The sequence below is a fragment of the Arachis stenosperma genome, chromosome 5, assembly GCF_014773155.1.
Source record: "Arachis stenosperma cultivar V10309 chromosome 5, arast.V10309.gnm1.PFL2, whole genome shotgun sequence".
NCBI classification, from domain to species: Eukaryota; Viridiplantae; Streptophyta; class Magnoliopsida; order Fabales; family Fabaceae; genus Arachis; species Arachis stenosperma.
Genome location: NC_080381.1, coordinates 91945398 through 91971499, shown reverse-complemented (window position 1 = coordinate 91971499; position 26102 = coordinate 91945398). Strand labels below are relative to the sequence as shown.

The 26102-nt window shown below is 40.7% G+C and overlaps 1 protein-coding gene across 1 annotated transcript; it reads right to left on the bottom strand.

The window, feature by feature from the left end:
• Window positions 1-4803: 4803 nt before the first annotated feature.
• LOC130980970 (uncharacterized) lies at window positions 4804-5376 on the bottom strand. The gene has a single exon (XM_057904609.1). It carries the CDS (start codon window positions 5374-5376, stop codon window positions 4804-4806), a length of 573 nt encoding a protein of 190 aa, XP_057760592.1.
• Window positions 5377-26102: the final 20726 nt, after the last annotated feature.

The following is a 26102-nucleotide window of genomic DNA, read 5'->3' as shown; positions in this document are numbered from 1 at the left end:
TGCAAACAAGATATCCCACTCATGGACATGAGGAGATTCCTCATCATGAAATCCCTGAGATGCCTCAAGGGATGCACTTTCCTCCACAAAACTATTGGGAGCAAATCAACACCTCCCTAGGATAATTGAGTAACAACATGGGACAACTAAGGGTGGAGCACCAAGAACATTCCATCCTCCTCCATGAAATTAGAGAAGATCAAAGAATCATGAGAGAGGAGCAACAAAGGAAAAGAAGAGACATTGAGGAGCTCAAGCACTCCATAAGATCTTCAAGAGGAAGAACAAGCCGGCATCACTAAGGTGGACCCGTTCTTTAATCTCCTTGTTCTTTATTTTTCTGTTTTTCGAATTTTTATGCCTATGTTTATTTATGTGTCTTATGATCATTAGTGTCTTAGTGTCTATGCCTTAAAGTTATGAATGTTCTATGAGTCCATCACCTTTCTTGAATGAAAAACGTTCTTAATTGAAAAAGAGAAGAATTGCATGAATTTCGAATTTTATAACAGATTAATTATTTTGATGTGGTGGCAATACTTTTGATTTCTGAATGTATGCTTGAACAGTGCATATGTCTTTTGAATTATTTGTTCATGAATGTTAAAATTTTTGGCTCTTGAAAGAATGATGAAAAAGGAGACATGTTACTGAGGATCTGAAAAATCATAAAAATGATTCTTGAAGCAAGAAAAAGCAGTGAATTCAAAAAAAAAAAGCAAGCAGAAAAAGCCAATAGCCCTTTAAACCAAAAAGCAAGGGTAATAAAAAGGATCCAAGGCTTTGAGCATCAGTGGATAGGAGGGCCTACAGGAATAACATCCTGGCCTAAGTGGTTAAACCAAGCTGTCCCTAACCATGTGCTTGTGGCATGAAGGTGTCAAGTGAAAACTTGAGACTGAGCTGTTAAAGTTGTGATCCAAAACAAAAAGAGTGTGCTTAAGAAGCTTGGACACCTCTAATTGGGGACTCTAGCAAAGCTGAGTCACAATCTGAAAAGGTTCACCCAGTTATGTGTCTGTGGCATGGATGTATCCGGTGGTAATACTGGAAAACAGAGTGCTTTGGGCCACGGCCAAGACTCATAAAGTAGCTGTGTTCAAGAATCATCATACTTAACTAGGAGAATCAATAACACTATCCGGATTCTGAGTTCCTATAGAAGCCAATCATTCTGAATTTCAAAGGATAAAGTGAGATGCCAAAACTGTTCAGAGGCAAAAAGCTAAAAGCCCCGCTCATCTAATTAATACTGATCTTCATAGATTTTTTGGAATTTATAGTATATTCTCTTCTTTTTATCCTATTTGATTTTCAGTTGCTTGGGGACAAGCAACAATTTAAGTTTGGTGTTGTGATGAGTGATGCATGTGGAAACTGTCTCTCAACAAATTTCCTTCGGCAAGTGTACCGAATTTGTCGTCAAGTAAAAACTCACAATAGAGTGAGGTCGAATCACACAGGGATTGATTGATCAAGCAACTTTAATTAGAAGAATGTTCTAGTTGAGCGAATTCAGAATTTGGGTTGAGATTTGCAGAAAATAAACTGGCAGGAATGTAAATGACAGAAAAAGTAAATGCTAGAATTAAAGGGCTGAAAGTAAATGACTGAAAGTAAATTGCAGAATTGTAAATGGGAATGGGGTGTTTGCTCATAAAAGTAAACGCAGAAATTAAAGAGAATGGGTGAGATCAGAATTGGGGAGTTCATTGGGCGCAGGAGATGTTGTAATTCTCCGGATCAAGTTCATTTTCATCTTTTCCTCAATCAATGCACTCATTGATCTCCTTGGCAATCTTAATTGATTGAATTACAATTTCTTGCATTTCAATCTCTCAAATCTTGATCAATAGCCAATTCCTTGGTCAATTGCTCATGAGAAGAGATGAAGTGTGGTCACTGATTATACCACATGCATTTCCCAAATCAAGTATTGAGAGGATTATAGTCACATATCCATCCAAACCCAATTTGGTCCAGCATGAGAAAGAATTTCTAGCTTAATCTCTTCATTCCTCTTTCAAGGTTCAGAAGAGATCCAAGTTTGAATAGCTTCTTTTCCAAGATAACTACCCAATTGGATGAAGATCGAAAGCTTTCAAGTAAAATCAAGAGAAAAGATAGAAGAAGAATAATGAAAACTAGTATTGATCCATCAATTTACAACAGAGCTCCCTAACCCAATGAAAGGGGTTTAGTTGTTCATAGGTCTAGAAAATGAAAACAAAGATGGAGAATACATCATGGAACTAGAAGAGCAAAAAAAGTAAAAATACAGAAAGTAGTGCTATTTTCCAACTTCCTGAACTCTTCAAATAATTCAAAGCTACTCCTATATATACTACTCTTCTCAGCTTCTAGTTGGCTCTTCAAGTCTTCGGCCTTTGGATCTTGAGTTTGAAGCAGTTCTCTTCTTCATTTGGGCTTGGTTTTACTTGTAGAGAGATAGTGTGAAGTGGGCAGAGACTTTAGCTCAGGACGTTAGGGGTGTTAACGTTTAGTGAAAGTATGAGTTCGAGAACGTTAGTGACACTCAACATTGTCACTAACGTTCCAATGTACCCCTTTTCCTCACGTTAGAGCCCACGTTAACTAGGTTAACATGGCTTCTAACGTGGCCTTGCCAACCTTCGAGAACGTTAGTGACACTTAACATTGTCACTAACGTTCCAGTGTGCCCCTATGTCTCACGTTAGAGTCCCACGTTAACTAGGTTAACGTGGCTTCTAACGTGGCCTTGCCAACCTTCGAGAACGTTAGTGACACTTAACATTGTCACTAACGTTCCAGTGTGCCCCTATGTCTCACGTTAGAGTCCCACGTTAACGAAGTTAACGTGGCTTCTAACATGGCCATTCTTAGCCATCCCCAACGTTAGTGACAATGTTGAGTGTCACTAACGTTGGCTCATCTTTTACTCATCAACGTTAGCTTCCACGTTAACTAAGTTAACATGAAAGTTAACGTGGCTCCTTGGGGGTTTTGTGGGTGCTTCCAACGTTAGTGACAATGTTGGGTGTCACTAACGTTGTCGACCTCCCTTGCCTCTTACGTTAGCTCCCACGTTAACCAAGTTAACGTGGAAGTTAACGTGGTACATTTCACCTTAGGCCAACGTTAGTGACAATGTTGAATGTCATTAACGTTGGCTTCCTTCCCCCTTTTAACGTTAGAGGCCACGTTAACTAAGTTAACGTGTACTCTAACGTGGCCACTTATGATCATTGGCCAACATTAGTGATAATGTTAAGTGTCACTAACGTTGGCTCAAAGTCCCCTTCTTCACGTTAGAGTTCACGTTAACTTAGTTAACGTGACTCTTAACGTGGGCAATGATGGCTTCGAGAGCTTTCTTGGCAATCACTTTTCTCATTAACTTTGCAAGTTACCTCCCATTCCACGTTAGTGGTAACGTTAATTAGATTAACGTGACTGCTAAGTGGTTCTTCCTTGCTTTCTTTGCTCCTAAAATCAAGCAATAGAGTGCATCAAAGTTCTAGTCCACATCATGGGTAATGCAACATACAATTTGTTACTAAACTCATGCAAAATCCTCATTAAATCATGTAAAATGCACAATGTATGCTTGAATCAAGGTATAAGTGAATACCTACCCAAAACTAACTTATTTCCTAAGGAAATGCATGAAACTACCTTAAAAACAGTAAAGAAAAGGTCAGTGAAACTGGCCAAGATGCCCTGGCATCACAACACCAAACTTAAAGCTTGCTTGTCCCTAAGCAAGTATTGAAACAAGAGAATGATGAATGGAATGCCAAGAGAAATGAGTCATTCTTGTGGAAGTCATGTCACTGATTTTATGGTGGTTTCATGCATAGCAACTTAGGTTCATTCCATTACTGGCTTTCAGACCTTTATCATGTCCTAAAACACTAACTTTGCTTACATCCCATGAGACTTTTATTGATCCTTTTATTGTCATTCCAGGGCTTATTTGTGTTCTTCAAGCTAAGTGCTTTGTAAGGGGGCAACTCTTTAAGATAAGCTTTCAGCCAACACTTCCGAACCAGTTGGTTCAAGGTGCTAGGTGTTGAGACACCCCTAAGGACTTACTCCCTCAAGTCTCTCCCCCATACATACACACCACAGGCATCTGGTTCATTTATTTTCCTTCTTGAGACCTTGGTGTCCAGCACCTCTTTGGGTCACTAAGTGCTTTGTGGTGAGGGTTACTCTTGATAGTGGACTTTTAGCTGATAATCCCGGGTTAGTTAACCCAAGTTACCAAGTGATAAAGCACTCCTGAGAGCTTATTTATCCAAGTAGATCCCTCACACAGGAGCACCACAGACATATGTCTCAAGGTCAAAACCATTGGTGCCTAGCCTTATTGCTTACTCTTTTTCTTTTGTTTTTCACTTTCCTTGTTTTTTCCCCTTTCTCTTATTAGGATCTTGTTATATACTTAGTCTCATGGGTATATTCAAAGCAAAGTACTCAGGCCAGATAGTTGTCATCCCCACCTTATGGTTGAACCAACTTAGCTAACTTATGATCACACCAAAGACTCATGAATGTACCTCCATATCATGAACTCCACTCTAGTCTTTTATAACATAAACATTCTCTTCTTCATTTGATTTTAAAGACAAGCATACAATAAGTAAAGATATGATGCAGTAACATAAAGACTAGCAAGCATAGACTTCTTCATCGGAAAACTTAAAATGCAAAATTGAAAGTTGTTCAACTAGTATGGAAGCATGTTCTATTTCATACAAGATCTTCCTTATTAAAAAAATGCAAAAAGATAAACCAAAGAAGGAGCTCCACCACTTTTTACTCATGTGGTTGCCCATGCTCTCCTTCTTGCCTGTCCTCTTGGTGCTTTTCTTGAGTGCTTGTGCTCCCACTTCCTTTGCCTTTCCCAAGCAATTTCTTCCAGAAGCCATCATCTTCCATCTTCTTCTTTAGTGTGTCCTTCTGCTGTTTCACCTTCCCTTCTTCTTGTTCAACAAACTCTTTTTGGACCTCATCGTATGTGGGAATGGCATAATGTAGATGATGCATATTACCGGACATGTAGTTTAACCTAGCCTGAGTGTTTACGTTGAACTCCTCTCTATGTAGCTGCCTTCCTTCATTCAGCACATTGAACTCATTGAATGATTTCCTCTGAGCTAGTTGCCGCTGGTTGTGCTCTTGAAGGCGTTTATCTTGATGCTCCTGCCTCCCTGTAACTTGGTGGATGGCTTGAGTGAGTTGAGAGTATTGCTCCTGTTGCTGCTCCATGTGCTGTTTCTGCCATTCTTCTTGTTGTCTCATCCAGTTGGACTGAAGGTTAAGTATTTGCTCTTGTCCCTCCATATGTCTCATTTCCAAATCCTCAATGGCTCTTAGAAGGTGAGTCATATTTAAGTTGGCTGGGTCATAATGCTCTTCTTGTTGATATTCTTCCTGATGATATTCCTCTTGATGAGTTCCTTCCTTAGCTTTTTGCTTTCCTATATGTGGCCTTCTTTGTTGCTGAGCAGGTGTGGTATAGACCAATCGCTCGAGTGTAACTAGCCTCCCTGGGTTCACCCAGTCTGGATTGCTGTCCTCAAATACTACTTTGGCCTTGTTGCACAACCTGAGAATGGTGCTAGGGTACCAGAGCCTGGCACCTGAATCAGCCTTCTCAGCTGAATCTTGAATCCCCTCAGCGATGAGTTCATGCACATTGATATCTGGTGCGCGAAATTGTGAACAATACTTTTCACAACTCTCATAATCCCCGGTAATTGGTGCACGAAATTGCAATCACACTTTTGCAACCCCGCACAACTAACCAGCAAGTGCACTGGGTCGTCCAAGTAATACCTTACGTGAGTAAGGGTCGATCCCACGGAGATTGTCGGCTTGAAGCAAGCTATGGTTATCTTGTAAATCTTAGTCAGGATATCAGAAATTATCAGGATTGATTGTGAAAAGCAAAAGAACATGAAATAAGTACTTGTTATGCAGTAATGGAGAATAGGTTGAGGTTTTGGAGATGCTCCATCTTCTGAATCTCTGCTTTCCTACTGTCTTCTTCATCAAACACGCAAAGCTCCTTCCATGGCAAGCTGTATGTAGGGTTTCACCGTTGTCAGTGGCTACCTCCCATCTTCTCAGTGGAAATGTTCAACGCACCCTGTCGCGGCACGGCTAACCATCTGTCGGTTCTCGATCAGGCCGGAATAGAATCCATTGATTCTTTTGCGTCTGTCACTAACGCCCCGCCTTCAGGAGTTTGAAGCTCGTCACAGTCATTCAATCATTGAATCCTACTCAGAATACCACAGACAAGGTTTAGACCTTCCGGATTCTCTTGAATGCCGCCATCAGTTCTAGCTTATACCACGAAGATTCCGGTTAAAGAATCCAAGAGATATCAACTTAATCTAAGGTAGAACGGAGGTGGTTGTCAGGCACGCGTTCATAGTTGAGAATATGATGAGTGTCACAGATCATCACATTCATCCGGTTTAAGAACAAGTAATATCTTAGAACGGAAGCAAGCATGATTGAATGAAAAACAGTAGTAATTGCATTAATCCATCAAGACACAGTAGAGCTCCTCACCCCCAACCATGGGGTTTAGAGACTCATGCCGTGGAAGGTACACAAAGAAACGTGTAAAGTGTCATGAGGTCCAGATACAATGTCAAAAGATCCTATTAATAGTGAACTAGTAACCTAAGGTTTACAGAAATGAGTAAATGACAGAAAAATCCACTTCCGGGCCCACTTGGTGTGTGCTTGGGCTGAGCATTGAAGCTTCCATGTGTAGAGACCTTTTCTGGAGTTAAACGCCAGCTTTCATGCCAGTTTGGGCGTTTAACTCCAAGTTTTATGCCAGTTCCAGCGTTAAACGCTGGAAATTCTGAGGCTGATTTGCCATGCCGGTTTGGGCCATCAAATCTTGGGCAAAGTATGGACTATTATACATTGCTGGAAAGCCCAGGATGTCTAATTTCCAATGCCGTTGGGAGCGCGCCAATTGGGCTTCTGTAGCTCCAGAAAATCCACTTCGAGTGCAGGGAGGTCAGAATCCAACAGCATCTGCAGTCCTTTTCAGTCTCTGAATCAGATTTTTGCTCAGGACCCTCAATTTCAGCCAGAAAATACCTGAAATCACAGAAAAACACACAAACTCATAGTAAAGTCCAGAAAAGTGAATTTTAATTAAAAACTAATAATAATATACTAAAAACTAACTAAATCATACTAAAAACATACTAAAAACAATGCCAAAAAGCGTATAAATTATCCGCTCATCACAACACCAAACTTAAATTGTTGCTTGTCCCCAAGCAATTGAAAATCAAAATAGAATAAAAAGAAGAGAATATACTATAATCTCAAAAATATCAAGGAAACTTAGCTCCAATTAGATGAGCGGGACTAGTAGCTTTTTGCCTCTGAACAGTTTTGGCATCTCACTCTATCCTTTGAAGTTCAGAATGATTGGCATCTATAAGAACTCAGAACTCAGATAGTGTTATTGATTCTCCTAGTTAAGTATGATGATTCTTGAACATAGCTAGTGTATGAGTCTTGGCTGTGGCTCAAAGCACTCTGTCTTCCAGTATTACCACCGGATACATACATGCCACAGACACATAATTGGGTGAACCTTTTTAGATTGTGACTCAGCTTTGCTAGAGTCCCCAATTAGAGGTGTCCAGGGTTCTTAAGCACACTCTTTTTGCCTTGGTTCACAACTTTATTTTTTTCTTTTTCTCTCCTTTTTTTTTTCGAAAACTTTTTTTTTGTTTTTTTTTTTTGAATTCACTGCTTTTTCTTGCTTCAAGAATCAATTAGATGATTTTTTAGATCCTCAATAACAGTTCTCTTTTTCCTCATTCTTTCAAGAGCCAACAATTTTTAACATTCTCAAAACAACAATTTCAAGAGACATATGCACTGTTCAAGCATTCATTCAGAAAACAAAAAGTATTGTCACCACATCAAACTAATTCAACTAGTTTCAAGGATAAATTTCGAAATCCTGTACTTCTTGTTCTTTTGTGATTAAAGCATTTTTCATTTAAGAAAGGTGATGGATTCATAGGACATTCATAGCTTTAAGGCATAAAATTTCAATTTTATTAATTATGAATTAAGAACAAGACTCAAAGATAGATATAAGATGAGACTAAAAAAAAAGATAAAAATAGAAAACAAAACAAAAAAAACGCAAAAAATAGGCTCCTAATGATAGAGGTTTTCACAGAGTTAGGACTCAACAACCTTGATTTTGAGAAGTGGATGCTCCCTCAGCTTGAGAGGAGAGCTTTTGGCGTTTCCACTCTTGGAGTTCACGCCCCTGCTTCTCTTGTTCCTTCAGCAACTTGCAGAGCATGCAGTTCTGATTCTGCTGTTCTTCCTTTAGTTGCTCCATAGTCTCTTGCAGCTTGGTGATAGATGCTTCTAGGCTGGCCCAGTAGCCAATTTCAGGGAATTCAGGGAGGAACTCCTGCGCCCTCCTCTTGATAGAGTTGTCTTGCATTTGTCCTTCCATTGACTTCTTGGTGATTGGATGTTCAATGGGTATGAACTCATCTACTCCCATCTTTACCCCAGCCTCTTTACAGAGCAAGGAGATTAAGCTTGAGTAAGCTAGTTTGGCTTCAGTGGAATTCTTATTTGCAATTGTGTAGATCTCACAAACAATCACATGATGAACCTCCACTTCTTTTCCAAGCATAATGCAATGAATCATCACTGCTCTCTTGATAGTGACCTCAGAACGGTTGCTAGTGGGCAATATGGAACGCCCAATAAAGTCTAGCCAACCTCTTGCAATTGGTTTGAGGTCTCCCCTCTTGAGTTGGTTTGGGACACCCTTAGAATTGGTTATCCACTTAGTTCCAGGGAGGCATATGTCCTCTAGAACTTGATCCAACCCTTTATCTGCTCTCACCATCCTCCTATTAAAGGATTCAGGATCATCTTGCAGTTGAGGTAATTTGAAGATTTCTCTTATTTTGTCCAGATGGAAGTACATAACTTTCCCTCTGACCATGGTTCTGTAGGTATGGTAAGCAGTTCCAGTCATTCTCTGCTTATCTGTTAGCCACAGATTTGAGTAGAATTCCTGAACCATGTTCCTTCCAACCTTTATCTCAGGATTGGTTAGAACTTCCCATCCTCTGTTTCGAATTCGCTCTTGGATCCCCGGATATTCATCTTCTTTCAGATCAAATTTAACTTCCGGGATCACTGACCTCAGACCCATTATCTTGTGATAATGGTCTCCATGTTCTTTGGTTAAGAACTTCTCTTGATTCCAAAGATTCTTTGGATTATTCTCTTTCTTTCCTCTTAAATTGGTTTGTTTTCCCTTAGGAGCCATGATCTTGATGAATCTTGGCTTAGTGATCACGGAAAAGCACACCAAACTTAGAGGTTTGCTTGTCCTCAAGCAAAAGAAAGGAAGGAAGAGAGAGAGGAGAAGCAAATTCGAGTGGTGTGGGCAATTAGGGATTCAAACGTGTATTTATAAGGTGGGGAGGAGAGATTTCGAAAAAAAAGAAAAGTTTGAAAGAAGATTTGAGAAGATATTGAAAGAATTTGAGAGAAGGGTGAGTTTCTGAACAAGATTTGGAATTGATTTGAAATAGATTTGAAGAATGGTTTTGATTTTTGAAGATTTGAAAGTGAATGATGAATGGTTGAAGTGTGATTTTGTAGAAAAGTATGGGTAAGAAAAGGAAAGTTTGAAAAAATTTGGTTTGAAAACAAAATTGTGGTCCCCCCACCTTTCTGGCGTTAAACGCCCAGAATGGCACCCATTTTGGCGTTTAACGCCCATTTGTTGCCCCTTTTGGGCGTTCAACGCCCAGCCAGGTGCCCTGGCTGGCGTTAAACGCCAGAATTCCTTTATCACTGGGCGTTTTTCTAAACGCCCAGGATGCTGCACACCTGGCGTTAAACGCCCAGAATGGTGCCCATTCTGGCGTTTAACGCCCAGAATGGTGCCCATTCTGGCGTTTAACGCCCAAAATGGCACCTTTACTGGCGTTAAACGCCCAGAATGATGCCCATTCTGGCGTTTAACGCCCAAAATGCCCCTTACTGGCGTTTTTTCGCCAGTAAGCTCTTTTCCTCTGCTTTTTTAGCTGAATCCTTCTGTAACTCTGTGAATTTCTTCATTTTTGATACTTGCCTTTGTAAAAACAAAACATATGACCTGCTAATGACTGGGTTGCCTCCCAGCAAGCGCTTCTTTACTGTCTTTAGCTGGACTTTTACTGAGAATCACTCAAGTCTCAGTTTTGAGCATTCCTGCTCAAAATTGCCTTCAAGATAATGCTTGATTCTCTGTCCATTAACAATGAACTTTTTGTCAGAATCAATATCCTGAAGCTCAACATATCCATATGGTGATACTCCTGTAATCACATACGGACCCCTCCACCAGGATTTAAGTTTTCCTGGAAACAATCTGAGCCTAGAGTTGAAGAGAAGAACTTTTTGTCCTGGCTCAAAGACTCTGGATGACAACTTCTTGTCATGCCATTTCTTTGCCTTTTCCTTATAAATTTTTGCATTTTCAAAGGCATTGAGTCTGAACTCCTCTAGCTCATTTAGCTGGAGTAATCTTTTTTCACCAGCCAACTGAGCATCCATGTTTAGGAATCTTGTTGCCCAGTAGGCTTTATGTTCCAGTTCCACGGGCAGATGACAGGCCTTCCCATACACCAGTTGGTATGGAGAGGTTCCTATAGGAGTCTTGAATGCTGTTCTATATGCCCACAGAGCATCATCCAAGCTCTTTGCCCAATCCTTTCTTCGGGCCATCACAGTCCGTTCTAGGATTCTTTTTAGCTCTCTGTTAGAGACTTCAGCTTGCCCATTTGTCTGTGGATGATACGGAGTTGCCACTTTGTGGCTAATTCCATATCTAACCATAGCAGAATATAGCTGTCTATTGCAGAAATGAGTGCCTCCGTCACTGATTAGTACTCTGGGAACACCAAACCTGCTGAAGATGTGTTTCTGGAGGAATTTCAGCACGGTCTTGGTATCATTAGTGGGTGTAGCAATTGCTTCTACCCACTTAGATACATAGTCCACTGCCACCAGAATGTAAGTGTTTGAGTATGATGGTGGGAATGGACCCATGAAGTCAATTCCCCATACATCAAACAATTCTATCTCTAATATCCCTTGTTGAGGCATGGCATATCTGTGAGGCAAGTTACCAGCTCTTTGGCAACTGTCACAGTTACGCACAAACTCTCGGGAATCTTTATAGAGAGTAGGCCAGTAGAAGCCACATTGGAGGACTTTAGTGGCTGTTCGCTCACTTCCAAAATGTCCTCCATACTGTGATCCATGGCAATGCCATAGGGTCTTTTGTGCTTCTTCTCTGGGTACACATCTGCGGATCATTCCGTCTGCACATCTCTTAAAGAGATATGGCTCATCCCATAGGTAGTACTTGGCATCTGAAATTAATTTCTTTCTTTGCACTCTGCTGTACTCCTGGGGTATGAACCTCACAGCTTTGTAGTTTGCAATATCTGCAAACCATGGAGCTTCCTGAATGGCAAAGAGTTGCTCATCTGGAAAAGTCTCAGAAATCTCAGTAGAAGGGAGGGACGTCCCAGCTACTGGTTCTATTCGGGACAGATGATCAGCTACTTGGTTCTCTGTCCTTTTTCTGTCTCTTATTTCTATATCAAACTCTTGCAGAAGCAACACCCATCTTATAAGCCTGGGTTTTGAATCCTGCTTTGTGAGTAAGTATTTAAGAGCAGCATGGTCAGTGTACACAATCACTTTTGATCCCACTAGATAGGATCTAAACTTGTCAATGGCATAAACCACTGCAAGTAATTCTTTTTCTGTGGTTGTGTAGTTCTTCTGTGCGTCATTTAGAACATGGCTGGTATAATAAATGACGTGCAGAAGCTTGTTATGCCTCTGTCCCAACACTGCACCAATGGCATGGTCACTGGCATCACACATTAGTTCAAATGGCAATGTCCAATCTGGTGCAGAGATGACTGGTGCTGTGACCAGCTTAGCCTTAAGGGTCTCAAATACCTGCAGACACTGTGTGTCAAACACAAATGGTGTGTCAGCAGCTAGCAGATTACTCAGAGGTTTTGCAATTTTCGAAAAATCCTTTATGAACCTTCTGTAGAATCCTGCATGCCCCAGAAAGCTTCTGATTGCCTTAACATTGGCAGGTGGTGGTAATTTTTCAATTACCTCTACCTTTGCCTTATCCACCTCTATTCCCCTGCTTGAAATTTTGTGCCCAAGGACAATTCCCTCAGTCACCATAAAGTGACATTTCTCCCAGTTTAAAACCAGGTTAGTCTCTTGGCACCTTTTCAAGACAAGTGCTAGGTGATTAAGACAGGAGCTGAATGAGTCTCCATATACTGAGAAGTCATTGATGCAATTGCATATTTGTTATATTAGCTAGTTAGTTTAGTTGGTTTTAGCTTAATTTCACTCATTTTCTCTAAATAAACAAGTCCTTTTATGAGTTTTATCTTCATGCATGAGAATACCAAGGAACATGTTGATTCTAGCCAAATTCATGCAAATGATTTAAGGAATATATACATGAATGAGTATGAATGAATCTCATGAAATTTATTGCATGAATTGGTAAGACTTTGAAGCTATTTCCTTTGTTGATGATAGGTGATGAAACAAGGAAGCATGGAAGCAAGAATGATGCAAGCTGGGCAAGAAGAAGAAAAGTTGTTGGCGTTGCCAACTTGGGAAAAGCATTGGTGTGTTTGGTAACAACGCCAGGAAGCTTTGGATGGTGAAGAATGGAGGTAGCACGTTGCCAACGCCAGCTTCCAAAGGCGTGTTTGAGGGCAACGTGACAAGCAAAACTGGAGGCTAGAGATGAGCCCTGGAGGGGGCACGGGCACGTTGCCAACGTGCTAGCAAGGAGGCGTGTTTGGCAACAACGCCAGCCTCACATCTCTGCCTTGGGAGGCTAGGCACGGGCACGTTGCCAACGTGGGAGAATGAGTGCGTTTTTGGCAACAACTTGGCAGCTTGACCTTACCTTCTTTGAGGAAGCATAACTTGAGCTAGGAAAGTCCAAATGAGGTGATTCCAGTGGCATTGGAAAGAAGACATCAAGAGCTTTCCAATGATGTATAATAGTCCATATTGAAGCCGAGGATTGATACTCAAATTCTGGGCAACATTAGGCATGAGAGAAGAGTCAATAAGAAGAAGAGCAAGTTGTTAGCAACAACTTGGGCCAACAATGCCCAAGTCTCAAAGTTCATTCCCAGGAAAATATGATGCACGTTGCCAACGTGCATTAAGCCTAGAGTTATTGCCAATAACGCCCCTCAATGGGCCAGAATTGTTGCCAACTTGCTCTGCTTCCTCTATTCCTCACAAAGGCCAGCAACTTCTTCAATTGAACCAGAAATTCAACAAAGAGAAAGCCCACATAGCTAGCCCAATTGAAGATCTTTGAAGGAGTTTTAGGACTAATATAAATAGAGATTGAGTTTGTACTTTAGGGAGACTTTTTGACACTTAGAACTTTTATATACTTTTAGCACTTTTGCTTGAGAGTTCTCTAGTACTTCTGGGAGTATACCCAGAGAGCTAATTTTAGTTTTTCCTTTGGGGAACTTTTCTTCTTGAGTTTTAAGTTTTAAGCATTTCATTATTCTTCTTCTTCTTTCTTTACACTTAGTTTAATTTTTGTTGATAGCAATTATGGTTGAAATTGGAGCTATGATTCACTAAACCCCATTCATTAGGGGGAAGAGCTCTGCTTGTTGAATGCATTGATGAACTCCTCTTTTCCTCCTCAATTCTAGTGGTTAATCCAAAGAGGAAACTCTTGTTCTTCAAAGATTCAACCACCATCGAGAGAGGGGTTAATCTATGTGAATTGTGTGGTGAATTTGAGGAATGAGCCACATAATTCTGTTTAGAGTTCATCCTTTCATGATTTCCTTGATCAATACACCTTGGTTAGTATGTGAGATGTAACTTTCCTTGGTTGAGATTATGGGAGTTGTGTGGCTGGAATAGAATTAAGCTTCATCTCTTCTCATGAACACTTAGATCACGAGAGTGGCAATTGGTCATGTTGAGAGAAATTGAATCACCAAGAGATTGGGATTCAATTACCCACTTGCCATGGATCTACACCCATGATTGAGAAGGATTTGACTAACATCAATTCATGAAAACTTGCATCTCTGATCCCTAATGATCCTCTCTATCATTACTTCTTATTTCTTTTGCTTCTAGTTGTTTGATCACCCATAACCCAATTTCCTTTTACATTTTGTCAATTTATTATTCTTGTCATCTACATTTTGTTCCTTTAATTCTTGCTATTTACTCTTATGTTCTTTAAATTTCTGCACCCTTTAATTCCTTGCCATTTATCTTTGATGTCATTTAAGTTTCTTGCAATTTAAGTTTTAGTTATTTACTTTCATTTTATTTCTATATTCCTGTTCTTAAACTCTTTGCCATTTAAATTCTTGCAATTATATTCAAAAGTCACATTGCTCATAAAATCAAAATTATGTTCGCTTGACTAAATTTACCTTTTAGCTAAAGTTGCTTAATCTACCAATCCTCGTGGGATCGACCTCACTCCTAGTGAGTCTTATTACTTGATACGATCCGGTATACTTGCCGGTTGTACGTGAAATCAAATTTTTACGTATCAAGTTTTTGGCGCCGTTGCCGGGGATTGGAAAAGATTGACAATGATTAAGTGAAAGGTGGTTTAGATTAAGCATTTTTTTTTAGTGTTTTTGTTAAGCCCACTAACTGTTTGATACTTTGTTTCACTAACCCCAATTCCACTCTAGTTTTAGAGTGTCTCACTTGTGATTTTGGTTTTGTTTGTGTATGTCAGGAACTAATAGACGTGATATTGAGGACGAGAGAACTCTCCGAAGGATAAGGAGAGCAGAAAGAGGAAAAGGAATAGTTGGTGAAGAGGAGTCAGAGGGAGAAGATCAAGCCATGGAGGATGAGATGCAAAATCCTCCTGGAGGGGTCAACAACAATGATGGACCACCTAGAAGGGTGTTATCTTCATATACTATCCCTGATCCAAGACATTGTGGGAGCAGTATTGCTACACCAAATGTCCATGCTCATAACTTTGAGTTGAAACCTCAGCTTATCACTTTGGTACAGAACAACTGCTCTTATGGGGGGGGACCTCTTGAAGACCCAAATCAACATCTATCTGTTTTTCTGAGGATATGCAATACAGTGAAGACAAATAGAGTGCATCCAGATGTCTACAAACTGCTACTATTTCCATTCTCTTTGAGGGACAAGGCCACTCAATGGCTAGAGTCATTCCCCAAGGAAAGCCTCAACAATTGGAATGATGTGATGGGCAGATTTCTAGCAAAGTTTTACCCACCTCAAAGAATCATCAAGTTGAAAACAGAGGTTCAAACTTTCAGGCAAATGGAAGGGGAGTCATTGTATGAAGCCTGGGAAAGATATAAGGCACTAATGAGAAGATGTCCACCTGACATGTTTAGTGACTGGGTCAAACTCCAAAACTTCTATGAAGGCTTAAGCTTAGAAGCAAGGAAGGGACTAGACTACTCATCAGGAGGATCACTCAACATGATGAAAACTGCCGAAGAGGCTCAAGACCTCATTGAGATTGTGGCAAACAACCAATATTATTACTCATCAGAGAGGCAGCATAATCCGACCCCAAAGAAAGGTGTAATGGAGCTTGAAGGTGTTGATGCTATCTTGGCACAAAACAAGTTAATGCACCAACAAATCCAACAACAAATGGAGATGATAACAAAGAGAATGGATGGTTTCCAACTAGCATCAGTGAACACAACAAATCAACCATCACTTGAATGGAGCCAAGGTGAAGGGACCACTGTTGAACAACCACAAGAACAAGTTCAATACATGCAGAATACTTCAAATTCTCAGGATGAATTTCATGGTGATACATACAACTCATCTTGGAGAAATCATCCCAATCTAAAGTGGGGTAAAAACCATTGGCAAAAGAACAACAACCACAATCACACCCGCAACACAAATAACCAAAATCACCATGCCAACAACACTAACCAATATAGAAAAACACAAAACACATATCAACCACCTCATAATAACTCACAAACTCACCAAAGCAACTTTCCTGCACCAACATCCAACGCACAGAATTACCACACTAATCCACCCAACAACTTTCAACAACAATCAACCCCCATCATATCCCCAATTGACCATCATGAGACTAGAATTTCAAGTCTTGAAGCAACCTTGCAAGCACTTGCTCAAACCACTCAAGCCTTAGCTAAGGGACAAAAGGAACATGAGGTCACCATGAAGAATATTGAGAGACAAGTGGGACAACTAGCCAAACAAGCCGAGCGACCAACCAATGTTCTCCCAAGTGATACAATACCCAACCCAAGAGAAGAATGTAAAGCTCTGCAGTTAAGGAGTGGCAAGGTAGTTGGTGAAAGTTCGAATAAAGAAGCAATAAAACCCAAAGAGCAAGACACAGTGGAAATACATGTGGAAAGGCAAGATGAAGAAAAGGCTTCAACATCTAACAAAGGCAAAGAAGCTGTCAAGCCACAAGGCAAACCACCCACTCAAGGAAGCAACCATGATAGCAAGGAGAATGTGAATCCACAACAAGAAAACAAAAATGAAGGAGTAAAAGCCTATGTACCCAAGCTTCCATACCCAACTAGGATACATAAAGGAGCAAAGGACCAACAATTCCCAAGGTTCTTAGAAATCTTCAAGAAACTTGAAATCAACATCCCATTGGCAGAAGCTCTGGAACAGATGCCATTATATGCAAAGTTTCTTAAGGAATTGATCACCAAGAAGAGAAGTTAGCAAGAAAAAGAAACGGTGGTTCTCAATCAAGAGTGTAGTGCCATCATTCAAAAAGGGCTACCTCCAAAACTCAAAGATCCTGGCAGCTTCCTCATACCCTGCACGATTGGGAGCATGGCCGTTGACAAATCACTTTGTGACCTGGGAGCAAGCATTAACCTAATGCCCCTTACCTTGATGAAGAAAATGATGATTGAAGAGCTTAAACCCACAAGGATGTCACTCCAACTTGCTGACAGATCCATCAAAATACCAAATGGAGTAGTTGAGAACCTCTTGGTGAAGGTGGGAAACTTCATATTCCCAGCTGATTTTGTGGTCCTAGACATGGATGAAGAGGGAAACAATTCAGTCATTCTTGGTAGACCCTTTTTGGCCACAGCTAGAACAATCATTGATGTGGAAAAGGGAGAGATGATTTTCAGAGTGCATGATGAGCAAATGACCATAAATGTCTTCAAAGCAATGCAACACCCCGTTGAGAAAGAAAGTTGCATGAGGATTGATGTAGTGGATTCGTTGGTTGAAGAGGTACTTGACACAAACCATCAAGTGAAACAGGAGGAAGTCCAGAATGTTAAAGGACAAGAAGAGAACAAATTGGAAGCATCAGAGGAACCAAGTGAAGCTATGAAAGAAGAGGCACCACAACAAGAGTTGAAACCACTACCCCCTCATCTTAAATACGCATTTCTTGGTGAAAAGGACAGCTTCCCAGTGATCATAAATTCTACGTTGAATGCAGAGGAGGAAGAAAAGCTCCTTGTAGTATTGAAAGCTCACAAAGAGGCGTTGGGATGGACCATTGATGACTTGAAAGGCATAAGCCCTGCCGTATGTATGCACAAGATACTTTTAGAGGAGAATTCCAAACCAGTGGTACAACCCCAAAGAAGATTGAATCCCACAATGAAGGAGGTTGTTCAAAAGGAAGTCCTGAAGTTGTGTAAAGCAGGGATCATCTATCCTATATCTGACAGCCCGTGGGTCAGTCCAGTGCAAGTAGTACCTAAGAAAGGGGGGATGACTGTCATTGTTAATGAGAAGAATGAGCTCATTCCAACACGAACAGTGACAGGGTGGAGGATGTGCATAGACTATAGGAGGCTGAATGATGCCACACGAAAAGATCACTTTCCTCTACCTTTCATTGACCAGATGCTTGAAAGGTTGGCTGGCCATGCCTATTACTGTTTTCTTGATGGATATTCTGGGTATAACCAGATAGTAGTTGATCCCATGGATCAAGAGAAGACTTCCTTTACTTGTCCCTTTGGAGTCTTTGCATACAGGAGAATGCCATTTGGACTGTGTAATGCCCCAGCTACCTTTCAAAGATGCATGCTATCAATCTTCTCAGACATGGTAGAAAAATTTATTGAAGTATTCATGGATGATTTTTCTGTTTTTGGTGATTCTTTCAATACTTGCTTGCACCATCTTACCCTGGTCTTGAAAAGGTGCCAAGAAACAAATTTAGTTTTGAATTGGGAGAAATGCCATTTCATGGTACCCGAAGGCATTGTTCTTGGTCACAAAATCTCAAGAAATGATATAGAAGTTGACAAGGCAAAAGTAGAAATTATAGAAAAACTTCCTTTGCCAACTAGTGTGAAAGCCGTTAGAAGTTTCTTAGGACATGCTGGATTTTATAGGAGATTCATCAAAGATTTTTCCAAAATAGCAAAGCCACTAAGCAATTTGCTGGTGGTAGACAATCCTTTTATCTTTGATGATGAATGCAAACATGCTTTTGAAACTCTAAAGGCTAAGCTCACCACAGCACCAATCATCACACCCCCAAGTTGGGGACTCCCTTTTGAACTCATGTGTGATGCAAGTAACCTTGCAATTGGTGCTGTGTTGGGGCAGAGGAAGGAAAAGAAGCTTCATGTTATCTACTATGCAAGTAAGGTATTGAATGAAGCTCAAAAAAACTACACCACAACAGAGAAAGAGCTACTAGCTGTGGTATATGCTTTTGATAAGTTTAGACAATATTTGATTGGATCTAAAGTCTTAGTGTATACTGACCATGCTGCTCTTAAGTATCTTATGTCAAAACAGGATGCCAAACCTAGGCTAATCAGATGGGTGCTACTCCTACAAGAGTTTGACATTGAGATAAAAGATAGAAAGGGCAATGAAAATCAAGTTGCTGATCACTTATCAAGGGTACCACAAGATGCATGCCAAGACAACCTTCCATCAATGAATGAAGAATTTCCAGATGAGCACCTCTTGCAAATTCAACATGTCCCTTGGTTTGCAGACATGGCCAACTACAAGGCGGGAAGAATCATTCCACAAGAGTACACAAAACAACAAGTCAAGAAGCTGCTGCATGAGGCTAAGTTCTTCTTCTGGGATGAACCATTCTTGTTCAAAAGATGCCCAGATGGAATGATAAGAAGATGTGTGTCAGAAGGTGAGATGAAGGACATACTTTGGCATTGTCACAACTCTAGTTATGGTGGTCATTTTGGAGCTGAAAGAACAGCTGCAAAGGTCCTTCAAAGTGGTTTCTACTGGCCTTCAATCTTCAAGGATGCTAGGGAGTTTGTGAGCCAATGCAATGAATGTCAAAGAACAGGGGGTTTGTCAAAGAAAAATGAGATGCCTCAGAAGTTCATTTTAGAAGTGGAACTGATGAGCGGATAATTTGTACGCTTTTTGGCATTGTTTTTAGTATGTTTTTAGTATCTTTTAGTTAGTTTTTAGTATATTTTTATTAGTTTTTAATTAAAATTCACTTTTCTGGACTTTACTATGAGTTTGTGTGTTTTTCTGTGATTTCAGGTATTTTCTGACTGAAATTGAGGGTCCTGAGCAAAAATCTGATCCAGAGACTGAAAAGGACTGCAGATGCTGTTGGATTCTGACCTCCCTGCACTCGAAGTGGATTTTCTAGAGCTACAAGAACACCAATTGGCGCGCTCTCAACGGCATTGGAAAGTAGACATCCTGGGCTTTCCAGCAATATATAATAGTCCATACTTTGCCCAAGATTTGATGGCCCAAACCGGCGCTCAAAGTCACCTACAGAAATTCCAGCGTTAAACGCCGGAACTGGCATAAAATTTGGAGTTAAACGCCCAAACTGGCATGAAAGCTGGCGTTTAACTCCAGAAAAGGTCTCTACACGAAATTCCTTCATTGCTCAGCCCAAGCACACACCAAGTGGGCCCGGAAGTGGATTTTTCTGTCATTTACTCATTTCTGTAAACCTTAGGACACTAGTTTACTATTTATAGGATCTTTTGACATTGTATCCGTACCTTATGACCTCATAACATTTCTTACACGTTTCTTTCCACAGTATGAGCCTCTAAACCCCATGGTTGGGGGTGAGGAGCTCTGCTGTGTCTTGATGGATTAATGCAATTACTACTGTTTCTTATTCAATCATGCTTGCTTCGATTCTAAGATAACACTTGTTCTTAATCCGGATGAATGTGATGATCCGTGACAATCATCATCATTCTCAACTATGAACATGTGCCTGACAACCACCTCTGTTCTATCTTAGATTGAGTAGTTATCTCTTGGGTTCTTTAATCGGAATCTTCGTGGTATAAGCTAGAACTGATGGCGGCATTCAAGAGAATCCGGAAGGTCTAAACCTTGTCTGTGGTATTCTGAGTAGGATTCAATGACTGGATGACTGTGACGTGCTTCAAACTCCTGAGGGCGGGGCGTTAGTGACAGACGCAAAAGAATCACTGGATTCTATTCCGGCCTGATTGAGAACCGACAGATGATTAGCCTATGCTGTGACAGAGCATCAGGGACGTATTTTCACTGAGAGGATGGGAGGTAGCCACTGACAATGGTGAAACCCTACATACAGCTTGCCATGGAAGGAGCCTTGCGTGTTTGAAGAAGAAGATAGTAGGAAAGCAGAGATTCAGAAGATGGAGCATCTCCAAACCTCAACCTATTCTCCATTACTGCAAAACAAGTACCTTTTTCATGTTCTTTTGCTTTTTACAATCAATCCTGATAATTTCTGATATCCTGACTAAGATTTACAAGATAACCATAGCTTGCTTCAAGCCGACAATCTCCGTGGGATCGACCCTTGCTCACGCAAGGTATTACTTGGACGACCCATTGCACTTGCTGGTTAGTTGTGCGGGATTGCAAAAGTGTTATTGCAATTTCGTGCACCAAGTTTTTGGCGCCGTTGCCGGGGATTGTTCGAGTTTGGACAACTGACGGTTTATTTTTTTGCTTAGATTAGGACTGTTTTATTTTTGTTGGTATAGAGTCTTTTAGTTGAGTCTAGTTCATATTTTAAGTTTGGTGTCAATTGCATGCTTTTGTTTTTCTTTTAGTTTTTCGAATTTGCATGTTCTTAGTCCCTTTTTGATTTATAAAAATTCTAAGTTTGGTGTCCTCTTTGTGTTTTTCCTTTAAAATTTTCGAAAAAATTTGTGTTTGATTTCTAAAAATTTTAAGTTTGGTGTCTTTTTGTGTTTTTCTCTTTCATCTTTTTAAAAATCAAATCTTTTTCATAAAAATTTTTCAATCATATCTTTTTAATTGCTGTTTTCAAAATCTTTTTTTTTACTAATTGATTCAGTTCTCAATTTACTTTGATCTTTTTCTCTTTTGATTTTCGAATTTTCATTTTAATTTTCCTTTATTTTATTTTAATTTTTTTTCGGTTATTTCAAAAAATAAAATAAAATAAACAAAATTTATCTCTTTGCAATCATTATCATTTCCCTTTTGTCCATTATGGACTTAAGTGGAATTAATCAGTCCAGAAGGACTCCGGGGTCATATGCTAACCCCATTACAGCTGCATATGGGAGTAGCATCTGCACGCCCCCCCATCAAAGCAAGCAGCTTTGAGCTAAATCCTCAACTCATTATCATAGTGCAGCAAAATTGCCAGTATTCCGGTCTTCCACAGGAAGAACCTACTGAGTTTCTGACACAGTTCTTACAAATTGCTGACACAGTACATGATAAAGAGGTAGATCAGGATGTCTACAGACTATTACTGTTTCCATTTGCTGTAAAAGATCAAGCTAAAAGGTGGTTGAATAACCAACCTACAGCAAGCATAAAGACATGGAAACAGTTGTCAGAAAAATTCCTGAATCATTTTTACCCTCCAAAGAGGATGACACAGCTAAGGCTGGATATCCAAGGCTTTAAACAAGAGGATAATGAATCCCTTTACAATGCCTGGGAGAGGTATAGAGGTATGCTAAGGAAATGTCCCTCTGAAATGTTTTCAGAGTGGGTACAGTTAGACATTTTCTACTATGGGCTTACAGAAAAAGCTCAGATGTCTTTAGACCACTCAGCTGGTGGATCTATACACATAAGGAAGACAATTTAAGAAGCTCAAGAGCTTATAGACACTGTTGCTAGAAACCAATACTTATATTCTAGCAATGAGTTCGTTCCACAAGAGGAAGTCATGGCATTAGTCACTGATCCTAATCCTCAAGAACAGATGAATGAGCTTAATCAACAATTGCTCCTGATGACAGAACAGTTAGCAGAATTTAAAGAGATGCTCCATGAAACTAAAGTTGCTAATAAGAGCATAGAACTACAGTTGAATCAAGCAAAACAGCAAATATCTAAACAGATAACAGAGGAGTGTCAAGCAGTTCAATTGAGGAGTGGGAAGACCTTGAATAACACTGCTAAAAAGAGTAAAATACCAGACAAGGAACAATTGACAGAGGACAAATAAACTACTGTTCAAAATCCCTCTGAGGACAGTAAGAGCCCAGAGAGGAATTTTATTGGCGTTCAAACGCCAGAAAGGGAAGGAAAGCTGGCGTTAAACGCCCATTCCTTGCCCAGTTCTGGCGTTCAAACGCCAGAAAAGGGGGAAAAGTTGGCGTTAAACGCCCATTTTCCACCCAATCCTAGCGTTCAAACGCCAAGGGAAAATCAGACACCTAAGAGTGCTGACAGTGATCCCTCTAACAAGGCTTCTTCAACCACTTCTGTAAGGAATAAACCTGCAGCATCTAAGGTTGAAGAATATCAAGCCAAGATGCCTTATCCTCAGAAACTCCGCAAAGCGGAACAGGATAAGCAATTTGCCCGCTTTGCAGACTATCTAAGGACTCTTGAAATAAAGATTCCGTTTGCAGAGGCACTTGAGCAAATACCTTCTTATGCCAAATTCATGAAAGAAATCCTAAGTCATAAGAAGGATTGGAGAGAAACTGAAAAAGTATTTCTCACTGAAGAATGCAGTGCAGTCATTCTAAAAAGCTTACCAGAAAAGCTTCAAGATCCTGGAAGCTTTCTGATACCATGCACATTAGAAGGCACTTGCACCAAGACAGCCCTGTGTGATCTTGGAGCAAGCATCAATTTAATACCTGCATCCACTATCAGAAAGCTTGGGTTGATGGAGAAGTCAAACCAACCAGGATATGCCTCCAACTTGCTGATGGCTCCATTAAACACCCATCAGGCATAATAGAGGATATGATTGTCAAGGTTGGGCCATTTGCCTTTCCAACTGACTTTGTGTTGCTGGAAATGGAGGAGCACAAAAGTGCAACTCTCATTCTAGGAAGACCTTTCCTAGCAACTGGACGAACTCTCATTGATGTACACAAAGGGGAAGTAACCCTGAGAGTCAATGAGGATGAGTTCAAGTTGAATGCTGTGAAAGCTATGCAGCATCCAGACACACCAGATGACTGCATAGGCGTTGACATTATTGACTCTCTGGTAGAAGAGATCAATATGGCTGAAAGCCTAGAATCAGAGCTTGAGAACATCTTCAGAGATGCTCAACCTGATCAAGAAGAACTAGAGGAAGTAAGGGAATTTTTGAAAACTCCTCAGGAGGAGGATAAACCTCCCAAACCTGAACTCAAACCTCTACCACCATCTCTGAAATATGCATTTCTGGGAGAGGGTGACACTTTTCCAGTGATTATAAGCTCTGCTTTAAATTCACAGGAAGAGGAAGCACTGATTCAAGTGCTAAGGACACACAAGACAGCTCTTGGGTGGTCCATAAGTGATCTTAAGGGCATCAGCCCAGCTAGATGCATGCACAAGATCCTGTTGGAGGATAATGCCAAACCAGTGGTCCAACCACAGAGGAGGCTAAATCCAGCCATGAAGGAGGTGGTGCAGAAAGAGGTCACTAAATTACTGGAGGCTGGGATTATTTATCCTATTTCTGATAGCCCCTGGGTGAGCCCTGTCCAAGTTGTTCCCAAAAAGGGAGGCATGACAGTGGTTCATAATGAAAAAAATGAACTGGTTCCTACAAGAACAGTCACAGGGTGGCGCATGTGTATTGACTACAGGAGACTCAATACAGCCACCAGAAAGGATCATTTTCCTTTACCATTCATAGACCAAATGCTAGAAAGACTAGCTGGTCATGATTACTACTGCTTTTTGGATGGCTACTCAGGCTACAACCAAATTGCAGTAGATCCCCAGGACCAAGAAAAGACAGCATTCACTTGCCCTTCTGGCGTGTTTGCCTACAGAAGGATGCCTTTGGTCTGTGCAATGCACCTGCAACCTTTCAAAGGTGCATGCTCTCTATCTTCTCAGATATGGTAGAGAAATTTCTGGAAGTCTTCATGGATGACTTTTCAGTATATGGAGACTCATTTAGCTCCTGTCTTAACCACCTATCACTTGTCCTGCAAAGATGCCAAGAGACTAACCTGGTTTTAAACTGGGAGAAATGTCACTTTATGGTGACTGAAGGAATTGTCCTTGGGCACAAAATTTCAAGCAGGGGAATAGAGGTGGATAAGGCAAAGGTAGAGGTAATTGAAAAATTACCACCACCTGCCAATGTTAAGGCAATCAGAAGCTTTCTGGGGCATGCAGGATTTTATAGAAGGTTTATCAAGGATTTTTCGAAAATTGCAAAACCTTTGAGTAACCTGCTAGCTGCTGACACACCATTTGTGTTTGACACACAGTGTCTGCAGGCATTTGAGACCCTGAAAGCTAAGCTGGTCACAGCACCAGTCATCTCTGCACCAGATTGGGCATTACCATTTGAATTAATGTGTGATGCCAGTGATCATGCCATTGGTGCAGTGTTGGGGCAGAAGCATAACAAACTTCTGCATGTCATTTATTATGCTAGCCGTGTTCTAAATGATGCACAGAAGAATTACACAACCACAGAAAAAGAATTACTTGCAGTGGTCTATGCCATTGACAAGTTTAGATCCTACCTAGTGGGATCAAAGGTGATTGTGTACACTGACCATGCTGCTCTTAAATACTTACTCACAAAGCAGGATTCAAAACCCAGGCTTATCAGATGGGTGTTGCTTCTGCAAGAGTTTGATATAGAAATAAGAGACAGAAAAGGGACAGAGAATCAAGTAGCTGATCATCTGTCCCGAATAGAACCAGTAGCTGGGGCGTCCCTCCCTTCTACTGAGATCTCTGAGACTTTCCCAGATGAGCAACTCTTTGCCATTCAGGAAGCTCCATGGTTTGCAGATATGGCAAATTATAAAGCTGTGAGGTTCATACCCAAGGAGTACAGCAATGTGCAAAGAAAGAAATTAATTTCAGATGCCAAGTACTACCTTTGGGATGAACCATATCTCTTTAAGAGATGTGCTGACGGAGTGATCCGCAGATGTGTACCCAGAGAAGAAGCACAAAGGATCCTATGGCACTGCCATGGATCACAGTATGGAGGACATTTTGGAAGTGAGCGAACAGCCACTAAAGTTCTCCAGTGCGGCTTCTACTGGCCTACTCTCTATAAAGATTCCCGAGAGTTTGTGCGTAACTGTGACAGTTGCCAAAGAGCTGGTAACCTGCCTCACGGATATGCCATGCCTCAACAAGGGATATTAGAGATAGAATTGTTTGATGTATGGGGAATTGATTTCATGGGACCATTCCCACCATCATACTCAAACACTTATATTCTGGTGGCAGTGGACTATGTATCTAAGTGGGTAGAAGCAATTGCTACACCCACTAATGATACCAAAACCGTACTGAAATTCCTCCAGAAAAACATTTTCAGCAGGTTTGGCGTCCCCAGAGTGCTAATCAGTGACGGGGGCACTCATTTCTGCAACAAACAGCTATACTCTGCTATGGTTAGATATGGAATTAGCCATAAAGTGGCAACTGCATATCATCCACAGACTAATGGGCAAGCTGAAGTCTCTAACAGAGAGCTAAAAAGAATCCTAGAACGGACTGTGATAGCCCGAAGAAAGGATTGGGCAAAG

Bases quoted from the DNA above. Each gene is read 5' to 3' on its own strand.
- LOC130980970 (XM_057904609.1), bottom strand. From the start codon at position 5,376: ATGACTCACCTTCTAAGAGCCATTGAGGATTTGGAAATGAGACATATG.